The sequence below is a fragment of the Pleurodeles waltl genome, chromosome 4_1, assembly GCF_031143425.1.
Source record: "Pleurodeles waltl isolate 20211129_DDA chromosome 4_1, aPleWal1.hap1.20221129, whole genome shotgun sequence".
NCBI lineage: Eukaryota > Metazoa > Chordata > Amphibia > Caudata > Salamandridae > Pleurodeles > Pleurodeles waltl.
In genome coordinates, this window is record NC_090442.1 from 767,769,672 (window position 1) to 767,784,862 (window position 15,191).

The 15,191-nt window shown below is 47.0% G+C and overlaps 1 protein-coding gene across 6 annotated transcripts in view; it reads right to left on the reverse strand.

The window, feature by feature from the left end:
- The window catches only part of FLNC (filamin C), a 183,230-nt gene that overhangs the window by 108,555 nt on the left and 59,484 nt on the right, over positions 1 to 15,191 (reverse strand). For all 6 annotated transcript variants that reach the window (XM_069229398.1, XM_069229400.1, XM_069229397.1 and 3 more), the window contains exon 2: positions 12,683 to 12,931. In XM_069229398.1, the coding sequence (XP_069085499.1) occupies positions 12,683 to 12,931 (249 nt within the window). The remainder of the gene's footprint in view (positions 1 to 12,682; positions 12,932 to 15,191) is intronic.

Genomic DNA, 15,191 nt, shown 5'->3' on the forward strand with positions numbered 1-15,191 from the left:
GGATAAATAAACAAAAAGCCTAAATAAATCATATTTATATCTGGTTGCTAGGTAGGGTGGATGCGCTCTGTATTGATCATAGGGGACAGAAAAGATACCCCCATGCCCTGACAGGTCAGTAAGAAAGGAAAAAAAGTAGTCACGTGGAAATTCAGTTCCTGGTAGCAGCCATGCCAATTTTCCCAGGCCCATGGGTGATGTGCTGCTCCAGTCCAGGTTTTTTCTTCGAATTCAAGGACTTGTAATCTAGTTTATTCCATTATAAAACAGGACTACAAGTCCGGGAATTCAAAGGAAAAACTCCGGCCTGGAGCAGCACATCACGCATGGACCTGGGAAACATGGCAGCTGTGCCAGGACGTATTGCTAGATGCCGCACTTCGTTTGATTCTAAGCGCTGTGAATGAGGCATGTTAATATTATCTTATTTACTCTTCTCACTTTACTGAACAAGAAAGGATGGAAGGCTGAACCTTCCCCTCCTACCATCCAGGACACATTTATCTGTCAGCAGGAGTCTTCAGCGCCCTGCGCCATCTTGCCGGAAGTAGGCGTGCGTCAGGCACAGCTCAGCCTGATATTTAACGGACTTCGGCAGAATCACTGAACATTTTAAAGGAGGTGAACCTAAAAAAGGAGCCAGTAGGCCCGCCTTCCTCAGCTTTTATCACTATCCAGGGCCGGTTCTAGCGTTGGTGGCGTCCTGTGCGACAGTCTTTTTTTGCCCCCCACCTCATATCCCTCACTACCACCCGGCAAAGGTGTCACTCATCTCTCCATAGCCTCCTTTCACATGCATTCATTTGTTTTAAAGCGCTTGTAAAGGCTGGCTTTACTAATCCACTCAGCTATCTACACAAAATATAATTCTGCTCTTTGCAGCAGGCATATTAACCCTCTATGCTACTTTATGGCGAGTCAAAGCAAAGCTGCTACTAGACAAACCTCAGATCTCACTCTCTAGCAAGAACGTTAATAACAAGAGGTATCTTGACATTTCAATTGCTTCCGGAAGGCTGGGCGCACAAGGAACTTTCAAGCAGATGTTTTTAATTGGAAAGTTTTGTAAGTCTTTGCAAAACACAGTGCCCTCCTGAGGCAGCACCACTCGCACCACCCTAAAGCCGGCCCTGTCACTACCTCCGGACCCGTATATTCTTTCTCAGACTCTCTTTTCCCTTCTTGCTCTTTTGCCACTTTCTTATATTTCTCGCCACCTCGTTAATCCTGTTCCTTTCTCCTTCCTCTCTCCTTTGCACTCTCTTCTTTTCTATCCTTCTTACCTCCCCTCACGCCTTCCTCTCTCTTCCCCCTTTTCTGTTCTCTTGCCCTTCGTTCCTCTCCTTTCCTCATTAATACTACTTATGCTCTCTCTCTTTATCCGCTTCTTTTTTTTTGTTTTTCTCTTGTCCTCTCCTGCCCCGACCTCCCATTTCACCTGCTTATCTCCTTACATCTCACATTCGTTCACCATTTCTTGCTTTCTTTTCCCCTTCCTCTCCATGACGTTCTCCTTCTCAGTCTCTCATCATCCTCTCACCCTCCACCATCCTTCTCAGTGCAGCCAATGCTGAATACACACACTGTCCCCCCTCTTCTCACTTCCTGGCCCACTCATGCGCCCCGATATTCACTCTTCCTCCCCCCTCAGAGGAAGACTGTCCGGTGGTGCAGACAGCCCCCCTGGAATTAAGCGTTTTAGGGGCGTGGCGTTTTCTGCATAGTTATGGATGTCCTTCCTTTCCCACATCATCTGCTGCATAATCTGCAGATTGAAAAAACATGTTTCTGGGTCAAACGGATCAAAAGTTTGAGCTGGAAACTACTGAGAGAGTGGCGACACGCTGCATAGTTTGCATTTTCTTACTACATAATTTGGGCATTTCTGTCCTCTAATTTGGTCCTCTGTGTCACATATTTCAAGTGGTCCTGCCCTTAGACTACTAGTGGGTGAAGAACCATCCGGCTTGCTAATGCAAAAGTCGGTGAGTATGGAAAAGCGCGAGTTAGATGTCTGTTAGACAGGGTGACCAGATTTTGAGGAGCAAAAACCAGGAAAGGTCGGACATAAAAGAAGGACTACATACTTTACACTCACTTTTATATCCGGCATGTCCCGTTTTTTGCATAGTTTTGTGAATGTGTGCCTATTTATGTGTGTGTTTACATATACACACACACACACTTACAAGACTACACATATAAAATTAGCTACGGCTTGACCTCCCACCCTGCACACCCCAGCCCACCTCCCCCCCACCGCCTCTCTCTGCTCCCCACTTCGTCTCTCTGTTTGGAGCATCCAGGGGACTGTGTCGCCTGACAGTGACAGATAAATGACTTTAATTATTGCATACTTTGTAGTCTGTTAAAGGAGAACATACCTTTAACTTAGGCTTCCCTAGATAATCTGACCTTTGTCCCAAAAACCGGGACATTTATGTAACGATCTGACCTTTGTCCCAAAACCTGGGTCATTTGTTTGAAATTAAGAAAAGCGTTGAGTTTACCACGCAGGGATTCGAGGGGCACAGCTATCTTGTTGCACCGCTCCCTGCCCATAGTGGTGGTGGTTTCTCGGTCTGACCCACAGGGCCGATACGTGGCAGTCTCCGGACTGTTTGGAGGGCATTCTATCAATATATTCAGCATTTATGCCCCCTCGGCGCACAGGAGCAGCTTCTTACGACACTTAGGGATGTGGTGACGCGACTTCCCCAGGGTCTCACCATATTGGGGGGGATTTCAATTCTGTTCTTAACCCAGATATGGATATTGCTGGGCCATTGTCTTCAAGCCGAGTCTTCAGGGCGACCGGGCTGCGTAAATGGGTGGAGGGCCTTGGTCTCTGTGACGCGTGGCGGACTTGGCATCCCCGCCTACTGCAATATATTCATACATCAGCGGCACATCACACCCACGCCAGGATAGCTCTCTTGTTTGTGCCAGCACTTGATGTTCCCCGAGTCTCAGGGGTGGAGATACTCCCTCAGGGGTCTCGGACCATGTGCCATTACTTCATCGGCTGGACGATATTGACGTGACCAGACGCCCAATATAGAGGCCTAATGCCTGGTACTTGCAAGATAGTGATTACACCCAGGCCCTTAGAGACTACCTCTCAGACTACCTTACCTTTAATCTTGGGTCTGTGTAGTCCCCGGGTACGATCTGCGCTGCTTGAAAGGTCACCCTCAGGGGACATGCCAGGCATCTCCTTCGGGTGCGGGAGCGCCCCCGTACTCAAAAAGTGTCGGCGCTCGAGAACAGGGCTGTGTATCTGGAGCGCCAACTTACTGACTCAGCGCCTTCATCGGTTACGAGGCAATTGGTCCTAGTTAGAGAGGAGATTAGGCACACTACTCTCGAAACGGCGAAGCACATGTGGCGAGCCTCTGTACCCCGCGTATACGGGTGGGGGGACAAAAACGGCAAGCTCATACATTGGCTTGCGACTGGACCAATGGCAAGCAGAGTCGTTCCAGAGCTCGTCGACAATTCAGGCGCCATTTCCGGGGCGCCGTACGAAATAACGCAGAGCTTTGCTACCTATTACAGGAAGCTCTACGAAGAGCGGCCTTGTCCCCCGGTTGAAAGAGACACCCCCTTGTTGGACGAGGTGTCCCTCCCGGTTATTTCGGTGGTGGAAAAACTAGACCTTGACGAGCCTATAGGCCTTCACGTTGAGGCGGCCATATCAGAGCTGGCTGCGGGCAAGACGCAAGGCCCTGACGGTTTTCTGGAAGAATTTTATACCAAGTTTCGCGATATCCTCACCCCTCACCTGCTCAACATGTTTGAGGAGGCTGTGAGAACTGGGAATTTCCCCCTTGGTCTAGACCAAGCCACCATAGTGGTGATCCCGAAGACCAACCCCCCTCGCCGCGCTGTGTGGCGTATCGCCCCATCTCACTGCTCAACACTGAGCTCAAGATACTGTCCATGGTCCTTGCCACTAGATTGAAAAGGGTGCTACCCTCGCTGATCCACCCAGACCAATATCGCTTTATGCCCACTAGGAGCACCAGGCACTGTGTTAGGCGACTGCACATGTCCCAGGCCAACCGGGGCCTTTTGACCTCCCAGCTGGCGCTCCTCCTCTTAGACTTTGAGAAGGCATTCGATACGGTGGATTGGTCCTACCTTCAGCGAGTTGAAAGCCGGGCTCGGGCCACGATTCCGAGCACTGGTGGGACTCTTATATTCCAATCCTACGGCCCGAGTGCAGGTTAACGGGGCAGTGTCAGACCAATTTCCTGTTCGCCAGGGGACACGCCAGGGATGTCCCTTGTCCCCGCTCCTGTTCGCCTTGGCGATGGAACTGTTCGCGAAGGTAATCAGGAAGGACCCCTTGATTGAAGGTTGGTCATGGCCTACTGGGAGGGAGGACCGCATTGCGCTATATGCGGACGATGTACTCTTGTTCCTAGCCAACCCGGCCAGTGGCGGTCCTAGAGTGATGCAGCTGTTGGGCCTGTTCGCCGAGGCCTCTGGCTTGATAGTTAATCCCAGTAAATCTCTATTGATTCCACTTTGCCTGGCCAGGGACTGCTATGATTGGCAGAGCACTATTACTATCTGATGCTACAGCTTCCGGTACCTGGGCGTACAAATAGCGTTGTTGCCCGAGCTGGCATGGTCCCTTAACGTTGAACCACTAACCCATAGAGTCAGGGAGGACTTCCATAGATGGCGGTCTCTGCCCCTCAATGTCCTGGGCCGGACTGCGCTCTACAAAATGATGGTACTTCCCCGGTTCCTTTACTTGCTCCAGAACTACCCCTACCAGATCCCCAGGCGATGGTTCAGATAAATGGAGACCGTCGCGCTGCAGTATCTATGGCGCCACTCTCGCCCCGACTGGCGTTTTGCTTTTGTCAGGGTGATGTATATGAGGGTGGTCTGGGGATGTCCAACCTCTACCTTTACTACCTTGCAATGCACCTGCTAGTAATCAACAACTGGTTTGGGGGGGGCTGGTCGGACCCTACCTACCAACTAGAACTCTTGACATTAGGTTTCCCCGGTTTGATGGGATGCTATATGGTGATCCCCTGCCACATAAGGTCCTGGAGGTGACGAGGGTGGTGCTGATGTGGTGGAGGGCCGCGCAGCGAGAGTAGAGGTGGTGGCGCCGTCTCACACAACTCACCCCGCTGTGGCAGGGATCGTGGCTAAGAGATGTTTCGGCACTTGAGGGGTTTTGCAAATGGGACCTCATTGGCATATCACTGCTTGGTGATGTCTGGGCGGGATCCCACATGCGGTCCTTCCAGGAGCTTCAACAGCAGTTTTTGCTTGCTCGCACCCAATTCCACAAATATCTGCAACTCCGTCATACACTACATGTACATGTTCAGACCGGAACGGTCCTCCCTGAGTTCAGTCCCATTGAGGCCAAGATACAGATGGGGTGCTTAGGTAAAGGGGGTGTGTCGCGCATATATCGTACTTGGGTCACAAACACAGCGCCGACCCTTGACAGGCTCCGGGAGCGATGGGAACAATGGGTGGGTCCAATGGACGACAGGGACTGGAGGGACACCTTGATGGCCCGAGGTTGCTGACCATGACCTTCCGTCTCCGAGTGGTGCAGATCTACTTTCTCCATGCGGCTTATCTTACCCCTGCAAAACTACACAGAACGGGCCTCCAGTCCCAAGCTGACTGTCCACGATGCACAGGCACAGATGCAGACTTCTTCCATATGGTGTGGACCTGCCCACACATTGCATCCTACTGGCGGGTGGTGGTGGCAGAGATCGCCAGAGTCTTGCGGGCAGAGGTGGAGGTTGCCCCGGTGCAAATCCTACTGGGAGTCCTTGAGGGGGTGGGTTCCAGCAGAGCGGACTGGGCCTTTGTAGGAACGGCCTGTTTAGTGGCCAAGAGGGACATCGCAGCGAACTGGAAAGCAGTGACGGCTTCCGCAGTAACAAAGTGGCGCAAGGAAGTTGACTGGTGTGCTCAGCAGGAAAAACTTGTTTATGAGGCAAGGAGCTGCCCTACTAAGCATGATAGGGTGTGGGGGAAATGGGTGGAGACCTGGGGAGAGGGGGCTGCCGATATGTAGTAATGTAAGCTTATAATGTGTGTTGTCTCAAATTTTCAATGACAGCCTGGACTGTATGTCTTTGCTCTATTCTTGAGAATCGTGCATTGCTCAGTTTGTGCCATGCCATTGCGACCTGTTGGGCTTCATGTTGGTATATAAACCTAATAAAGATGTTTATAAAAAAAAAAAAGAGAAGCGTCGGGACACCGGGACAGTCCTCTAAAAACAGGGACTGTCTGGGGAAATCCGGGACGTCTGGTCACCCTACTGTTAGAGCCTTACACCAGTGCTTTAAATGGAAATATAGAAGTGCAGGTGCTCTCTAGTTACAGTACCTGTTTGCTCCTGAGAAGTGCTGGTACTTATCCATTGTAGTGTATTGCAACAGTGCTGAGAAATGCAGGAACTCTCTCCTTCAAATTAACGAATTGCAGGTAGTCAGTACCGGACAGTACCTGCCCATTTAAAGCACTGCCTTACGCATGAGTTAAGAATTGACAGTCTGTGTCCCAGCGCAGCCTCACCTTCAGAGACAGGATGGACGGGGCATGGGCGCTGGGCGCGAGGGAGGAGGTGCACTGTCCTGTGGCTGCATGCCCAGGCAGGGTTGTGTCGTGATACACACACATCCTCATTTCAATTGTGCTACACCTGCCACAGCCAATCCATGACTAGGGCTGCACAACAGACCATGATACTGTGGCAGAACAACACAGATGTTGTGCAGAGGCTGGCATGGGCCCCCATGAGGGGTTCACTAACACGGGACCCTGTACCACCACAAACTCTGCACATGCCCAACACTGGCGGTGCTAATGAACTTATCTATTGTTTGGACATTGAACATATCAGTTCACTGGCCTGGCATTATTTGCTACTCTTTCAACCAACGTGCCATGAGATTCATGCCCAAGGGCTCCACGTCTCTTTTAAGTCTAGCACAAGACAACTCTAGTTCTAGAAGTGGAAACAGAATTATTGCAATATCGCATACACAGAGATCCCAAAGAGGGCAGAGCAGAACCTTGGTGTCCATCTTGTGTATGGTTTGAACGGCCATGAGCACATCACACAGGCATTGAAGCTCCTCTACTAACTCCTTGTGACAGAACTTCCAAAAGTCGCTGTCTCGTGCACAGAGCTTTACATTACTGTAAGGTGGGCCACATTAACAAGCATTTTGTGCCTTATTCCATCTCGATGCCTTTGTTTGCGTCATCAAAACTTTCTCCACATTGCTAATCACATAGAAGAAATTTGGAGGAAGAGCTTTTTCTGCTAAAGGCTCCATTTTGTCACACACCTTAACACCACAGCAAACATTGAAAAATGGCTTGCGCAAATAACCCAGGCTACTGAAAGCCTGCATCTTCAGCGAGGCCTATGGGTATACTTCATCTATACCTGGCTGCCCATGCATTGATCCATGCATTGAGCTTGCACTCCTCCTCGTCTGATCGCCAGACACCTAAGGGCGACCTTTGCCTGTCCATCCCAGTGCAATTACCAGGATCTTTTCGTCTGTCCACCCAAAGCGTTGACACCTTTCCGTTATTAACAGATTTCATCTTCCCACTAGTTGATTGAATGGCTGTATTGATCACCATTGAGTGTTACTAAATTCTCGCTTCTTTTAAATCCCTTACCTAAGCACTCTTACCGCATGGCGGTGCGTAATGCTTTAAAAAAATACAAATAGCAATGAACACAAATGGATTAATTCCTCCTTGCCAACCAAATGACTCCAAGTCCTGCCACTACTCACATCTTACCACACACCCACATCTTTCCACAAGCTTAACCCAAAGCCCCAAAGTGATCTCAATCTACACTTCCCCAGCTGGCTGTCCCCATGCCACGCCACTCACATCAAGGAACTGCAAGCTCCACCTCACTCCATTTATGTATCCACGCCTGTGCCCCGTCTGTCATATGACTCCAGATCTGCTGCTTCCTGCTAGAAGATCCCTGGTTCTGCTACTCCATGCCAGCTGTCCCCACACCCTACCCCCACCCAGCCTTTGTAGAAAATTCCTCATGGAGTGGGTGTGCCTCAGTTGCAGTGAGGCATGGACTTTAGCTGCTTAGAATAGTATTCTGCTCTCTAGCTTAGAGGCCAGGCCCAGATAATTTGCTCCCTCAGCCAACATGCAACGCGTCATCTTGAGGCCACTGATTCACATAATTCTATATGTCCCTATATCTGTATCCTTGCCTTTTTATCACTCAATCCACACCCATTCTTGAGTAGCACTGTTTAAGCTACTCTGCTCATGCTGCAATGCTCTTTCTAAGGTTGATTATTCATTGGCTGCAGTACGGAGCCATTCTCTAGCACAGCATGGACTGAATAGAGCAAACCGACACAAGTAGCTTAGGTTTCATAGCTGCGTCTCCATCGTGCGCACAGCCAGTTCCCACATATGGGGAAGACCCACCTTGGCACAGCAGTCCTCTTTGCCCTTGTAGTGTAGGTCATGATTGGCTACCACAGCTTACATCTCATGATTTTCTTTCTTTACTAATCCACCTCCAGCTCTCTGTGCTCAGGCTTGCCCTTTAAAGGAGACCCTCTGATGAATCAGGAGACACAGCCCCAGCTCACTTCTGGAATGGCGTGGTCATATGATCTCAGCATTCTGTAGTGCCTGAGGCAGTTCTGTTAAACATTTCGGTGTTTTGGAAAGTAAATAAATATTATAATCCAGTTGCGACTGTATCTGATTCATGATCCTGGTCCTCAAACGATTCAATGAGAATAAATGCACATTTTATCTGATTAACCTCGGATAGTGGAAGCAAAACGCATAGTAGCTGCCATCTGGGGGTTTGTGGACTGATTGGAAATGGAAACTGATCCAAGTCATCTCGTTTCCTTTTCCAGCACTGTGCAGATCCATTTATGGATAAATTGCTCCACAGCGGAGAGCTTGTAGCACTCAAAGATCTTGAAGTGTGTTAGAGGTACGCTGTACAACCATCTGCTTATCAGAATCCAAGCAAAGGTGGATAATGGCATCCGACCTGTCCTTGGACGCCGTTCAGGTAGATATTTGTCAGCTGTTGAGGCAAGTCAGAAGATGCTCCAAAGTACATCTGAATACAATCTGTGCACGTAGAGAATTTAAAGTCCTTGGCCCCGATTGAAGATCCTGGAATATTTCACAGATGTTAAACAATGGATGGCTTGAAGTTAGACTTGTGCCATCAACCACACCAACAGGGTCACTTCCTGGGTCCCATCTTACAAGAAAGAAGCAATGGCCGGAGTGCCAGTGCCCTTTGTAACATTGATTAATCGGACCTCGTCAGGAAGTACTTTGTGCTTTTAGATATCAAAATGGCTGGAGGGGGGAATTACATCTTATCAGTTACAAATGGGGATTGCTTCCTCCCGTTGATGATAAATCGCAATCTTGGACTTATACTGAATTGATATGAGACCCTTATGTAACTTTGTGGCTGAGGCAGGAACCACTCCTACCCGGAACGAAATGTGCCACCAACAGTACTTTTGTATATTGAACACTTCTACAGAGCAGCAGCACGTGTGTCCAGCGACTGTAGGAGAGCAGAACCGGAAGATAACACAAAGAAGGGATCCTGTGTCATTTTCAGACCACCCGCTTTTACTTATTGTGATCTCAGTTTGAGTGGTGAATGAATGTTTGCTTCTCCTAGTGTAACACAACCCTGTTCTTCTAAATAAGCCCATGAACGTAATACAATCAAACAATATTGGTAAACATACAAAAAACCCTTTTGCTTATGTTCTGATACTTTAACAGAGTTTGTTTTGAGACTGTTCTATGCACTATTCCCAGATACTCCCCAAACATTCTACACACAGACACATATTCAGGCTGCACATGACAGAGAAATCAATTCAATACTTTCAAAATGAAGAATTCATCTGCAAAAATGCATTGATTTCAGACCAAGCTGTTTCTGCCTGTTTTACTCAGGACACGCAGACAATGCTTTGGCTTATCGTGATAATTTGATACAACCTTCTTCAGAATACTATCTTTTGAACACTAAGTTACATTTTGGTCTCTTTGCTGTAATCAATATACTTTGAAAAGCGTTCTTGGCGGTTCTTCTCTCTTATTATTAAATATTTTGAGACTATCCAAAATTAAAGAACTGGTAAAACTTAGTTTTGATCAGGCACCAAAAATGGAATCACATAGTCATTGTTCAGCAATCCTCCTCCCGTTCCTTATTGTCTGGCCAATTGTTAGTTTGGGCGATGGCAGTGATCTTCATATATATGGGCCCTGGATTGATTGCCTGAACTCTCTTTATTCTTCTCTTACTTGTCGCTATATTTATAATGGCACTGGCAAGTGAGGAGGGAAATTGGCTTGGTAAGGAGTTTTTTTCATATCTAACGTATATATATTTTTTAGAAATATATCTTGTTCAAGAAATGGTCTGGCAAGTATCCCGACATAGAGAGCACTCTGAATTTATGATGCAAAGACCTAATGTGTGTGGTATGAAGTTTTCAACTTGCACACACTGACGTAGATCTCAATAGGTTTAAACATTCCTCCAAACTTTCAACCCACCTATTTTTCACAAAAGCTGTTACCTGACTAAGATGTACTACACAATAGAGGTATCAACACATTCTCTCAGCCTTCACCTGTGCCCGTGCCATCATGGACATCAGTAGTATTGGTGTTTCTGGCATCTAGCAGGTGGTGAGGAGCAGTGGGTAGCAGGTATCCTTATTACACCTGATTTCATTGCACTATTAAAGCATCTGTTATTTTCCTTAGTGGGAGAAACAGCAGAGAAACATTGCACCTAGCCCTAGGTAAGGAGGACCAATCAGGAAACAGGTTATTTACCTCAAAGCGATAATGCTCTGAGCTCTGCTTTGATAGGTAATATTATCCACCCATCAGCCATTTGGCTTCTAAGGTGTCCTAAGCAGCACCCATGGAAGTGTTCCAAAGATTCTTTGTGCACTTTGCTATAAGCGAATTTTGCTTTCATCAGGATTGTATGACTGTTAGCAGAAGATCATTTGATGTGGCAAGGGTCCTAGCATTTGTTCATTCATGGAAACACCACTCCCTGTCTTTCAACTTGACGCAGATGTTTACAGTAAGACTTTTAAGGAAGCATTGAGAACCTTGCACATTACAACTATGCCTTGTGTTCCATCCTCTATATTTTTCACCCTTTAAAGGTAATTGAATGTAATATTCAAGGTTATTGTAATGTATTGATTATTGCAGGACATCTTGGACAACAGTTGGTGGCAAAGCCTCGCTGGGGTTTCGTCATGAAGAGAAGAGGACATTAGAGGGACCGGAAAAGGAGGAGACGCCAGACTACCCATGCTTTAAGGTCATTTGCAGCTCTTGTCAGTCACCCTGACTCTGACCATTATTGTCTGTGGGACAACCAGTCGGACTGCTTAATGTAGAGGGCACGTGCTGGTGTCTGTATGTGAATACTCCTCCTTAGAGGTGGGGAGAGAGGTTGAGAAAACACAAAAGAGCGATCCGCGTAGACTATCTGAAGACCTGGAATGTCTCGATGATCCTCAGACTTACTTCTGTTTAAACAACCAGGCCCAGAAAGGAATAAAGCGAAACAGGAATGGCGTGTGGCGGCTATGAGCTCACTGCTGGCCCGAGATCATAGGTGCTTTCAGATTTGGCAGCCTACATTTGGTTGCAACTTCACTGTCGTTGCAGACATCGCTACATCACAGCTTTTGAAAAAAATCACTTACTCATGAGGGATAAGGATTGGTCCCTGGGTAACAGTAAGAGCTATGATGGCTGTCACTGGGCACAGACTGGTTTCTACAGATTACGTGAATGCACATCATTTTATTAAAGCAGGGATAGAGTCAGTCACAAGATAGGTGAGATGAGTTGGGATTTTAATGTAATTTAAGAAGGGTGAGTGACTGAGTGAGAAAGTTCTATAGTGCAGCACTGCAGAGTGAATTTACCTCTTGGCTCAGGAAGCACTGAACACGAGTTAAAATAGATGCTTGATTAGTGCTTTCTAAAGTCGATGGATGTGTATCTACGAAGGCACGTGGACAAGGAGTTCAAACACAGCCTGGGGTAGTGATGTGGTGAATGAATCTATGTCCAGTTAAAAGTGAACAAGTGTGAATACAGGGAGCGAGGATTGAGCCTATCGCCCGCTTACAGCGTGACTCGCTTCAATTTGTATGTTGTGCCAATGTTTGTGCATTGTGTAGAGCTTACAACTATTTGTATGGTCCATGGATCATTCGGAATCAGGCTGTTCTTTACGATTTTAGGTTGTCCTTTAATAGAATCATAGTAGGGGGGAGTAATTGTATTTGGTTTTGCTTCATAGTGTTTGGAAGTCATATTAGATGTTCATTTTTGAGGTACGAATTGACCAGTGGATTGTTTGGTTAAAGGCTGTACTGGACAGTGACAGGCTAGAACCTGTTATTAAGCTGTACGATGCACTATGACCGATGAACACTTTGGTGAAATGCACCATCACCAAACCTACAAGTTCACAATAAATTGCAAAGCCCCCACAACCCATCATCTGGTCAGTCATCAGGTACACACAGCATTTTCCCACCCAGGCCCGTGTCCAGTGGTGATCACTTACCGGGCGCACAGTTGTCCACAAGGGCTCCCAGGGCCTTGCCATCCTGCCAGTCCCTGTGAAAGTTGGTGATGGGCAGCTGCGGGATCTTGTTTTGAATCCAACCCAGAAGCCTCTGTTTGGGGGTCTGTTTCTTGACATCTTCCTCATCCTCGTCCTCCCACATGGGCATGGAGATGGAGTAATGCAAAATGAGGGTCCAGATGAGGCCCAGGATAAGCTTAAGGTTTCCATCTACGATGGCTTTACTGTCTGTAGAGAAGGGAAGAGACAGCAGCTGTGAGGTCTAGGAAACTCTTCTCTCCAGCTCAACGAAAAACATTAATTTTCATATACATAGGATTGACCAGGGTTTCAAATAAAGGCTGTGATAGGTCATTACTCTCCACAACTTCAGGCCAGAAACCCAACAAAATAACGGTGGTATCCTGAACCTCTCCTTACACACTCTCCCAATCTCTACAATCCACTCCTCTAGTTCTTTGAGGCAAGCCAATGGTGGTGCACAGTGCTATACAAGTTTGCAAAGTAAGCTAACTTAACATGTAAAAGGGGTATACCTGATACCTACGAATCTGCCTTAGGCCCCTACATCAGCTGAGTTGCAGTACCATGCTACAAGGAGGCGCTCTTCCATTGTTGCTTCCTGGCCTGAAATGAACCCAGAGGTATAAAACACATCCACCCCAATCTGAATGTGTATAAACCTTGCTCCCTTTTACTCTTTCAAAGACACGCATCTGACCCAATCAACACTGCAACACGGTGCGTCTCTTTTTTTGATGCATCAGCGGCACAGGCCCATATCCAGGTAGGTATGGAGTAAGGCAACGCAGTGCAAGTCACTGAATTGCCTTACTGTGCATTAAGAGGAGTTCCATGGGCATTGCAGTGAGCATTCCCACGCAACATCCATGGATTTTGACACATTCCCAGATTCACAAGGATTCATGAAGTTGGAAATGTGTCAAAAGCCTAGGCCTCCCCAGTGGAAAACTTTATTTCTCCTCGTTTTTAGGTCAAGCGCGCAACCCCTTTTCAACCTGTTGTAAGTATTCTGTGGGCTTTTAACCACGCCCATCTCACCCCCATCACTTTCACTCATTCCTGGGCTTGCCTTTCAAAAATCCCTTGACGTCATTGGTAAAAGCTTTACATTTGTCCTGCCTTGGGGCGGTTTTGTTACCGCCTTGCAGACTGACCTGTTACATGGATTATTGCATGATTGCCAGTATACTTCAGTGAGGGCAAACAATGTTTTTCTTTTGTCTCCCCCCTTTGTGCTCGATGGCGGCCATGGTGCTCACCACATGAACAGCGCAAGCTCCATCAGCGGTATTGAAGCACTAGTCACATTGTACATACTGTTACCTAATCAAAGTTATATCTTTTGGCTCTCCCCTTCACGCTCCCTAGCTTTCACAAAAATACTTGTAATTAATAAATGCTTTATGTAAAAAACACAGAACTCCTCAAAGTGGCTTTCCCAAAACAGCGGGAGAGCCTATTCTAAAATATTCACTGCACTCAGGAAACTCACCCCATAATGCTTTGCAGGCCATTACTTTTAGAAAACATTTTTGCTTATAACTCAGCCTGTGATGGTCCTAGGACAATGGGACACAACCAAAACATTCAGGACAACGTGCTCTTTCTGACTACATCATCTATGGGTCCCCACACTAGGTTAGTGGCGACCCCAAAATAGTAACCTCTCCCATCATTGTGTCTTTCTAAGCTTTTTCATGGCTGGAACTTTTGTTTTTACAGCTGGGAGTAGTTTGTGGTTTATGGGCCTTGTTTGTAAAATCACCATGACTGTTTGTACAGTCTTGATATGCTTGGGTGACCTTTCTAGTTGATTTTTCTTGTTATTTCTTAGTGGCAGTATTGTATTTTTTTGGGAAATTGTGTTGGCCAGCCAGCAACTCTGATGGGTGGGAGGTGGAAGTGATAGTCTATTTGAATTAGCAAGGCAGATTTAAATTAGGATGCTAAATGGCAACATTTTCATTTTTGGCTGGCTGCAGATAGAGGAATAAGGTAAATGGAAGTGCTTAAGTTATATGAAGGGACACTGAATTATGTTTCAGGAAAAGACAAAATTATGAGGCATGGTTGACCAATTTATGTGGCAAGAAAAGTCAAGTTATGAATTTACACCAATAGCTTTAACTTAAGCAAATGTGAGACCTATTGCATTGTAAATGCTTGTTTCCTCTTTCTATGTGTGCTGCATTCTACCTCCATTGGGAAAGAGATGCCCTAGGCGGCCTGGTTACCTGGACAGGAAGGTAGGGGGAGAAGCAGAAATGTCATTTAGTGTTTAAGTCTTGACTGCAGCAATGAACCAGCACTAAGGCCTCAAGAATGTGTGCCACCTTCCGGTGATGACATCACACTTGACTACTGGGTGTCCTTTGGAGGAAGGTAAACTAATGTGGCATCTTGGGTGGATTATATATGTATGCGCTGAAATGGACAAGATCAGAGTAGGGGGTTAAACTAAGCA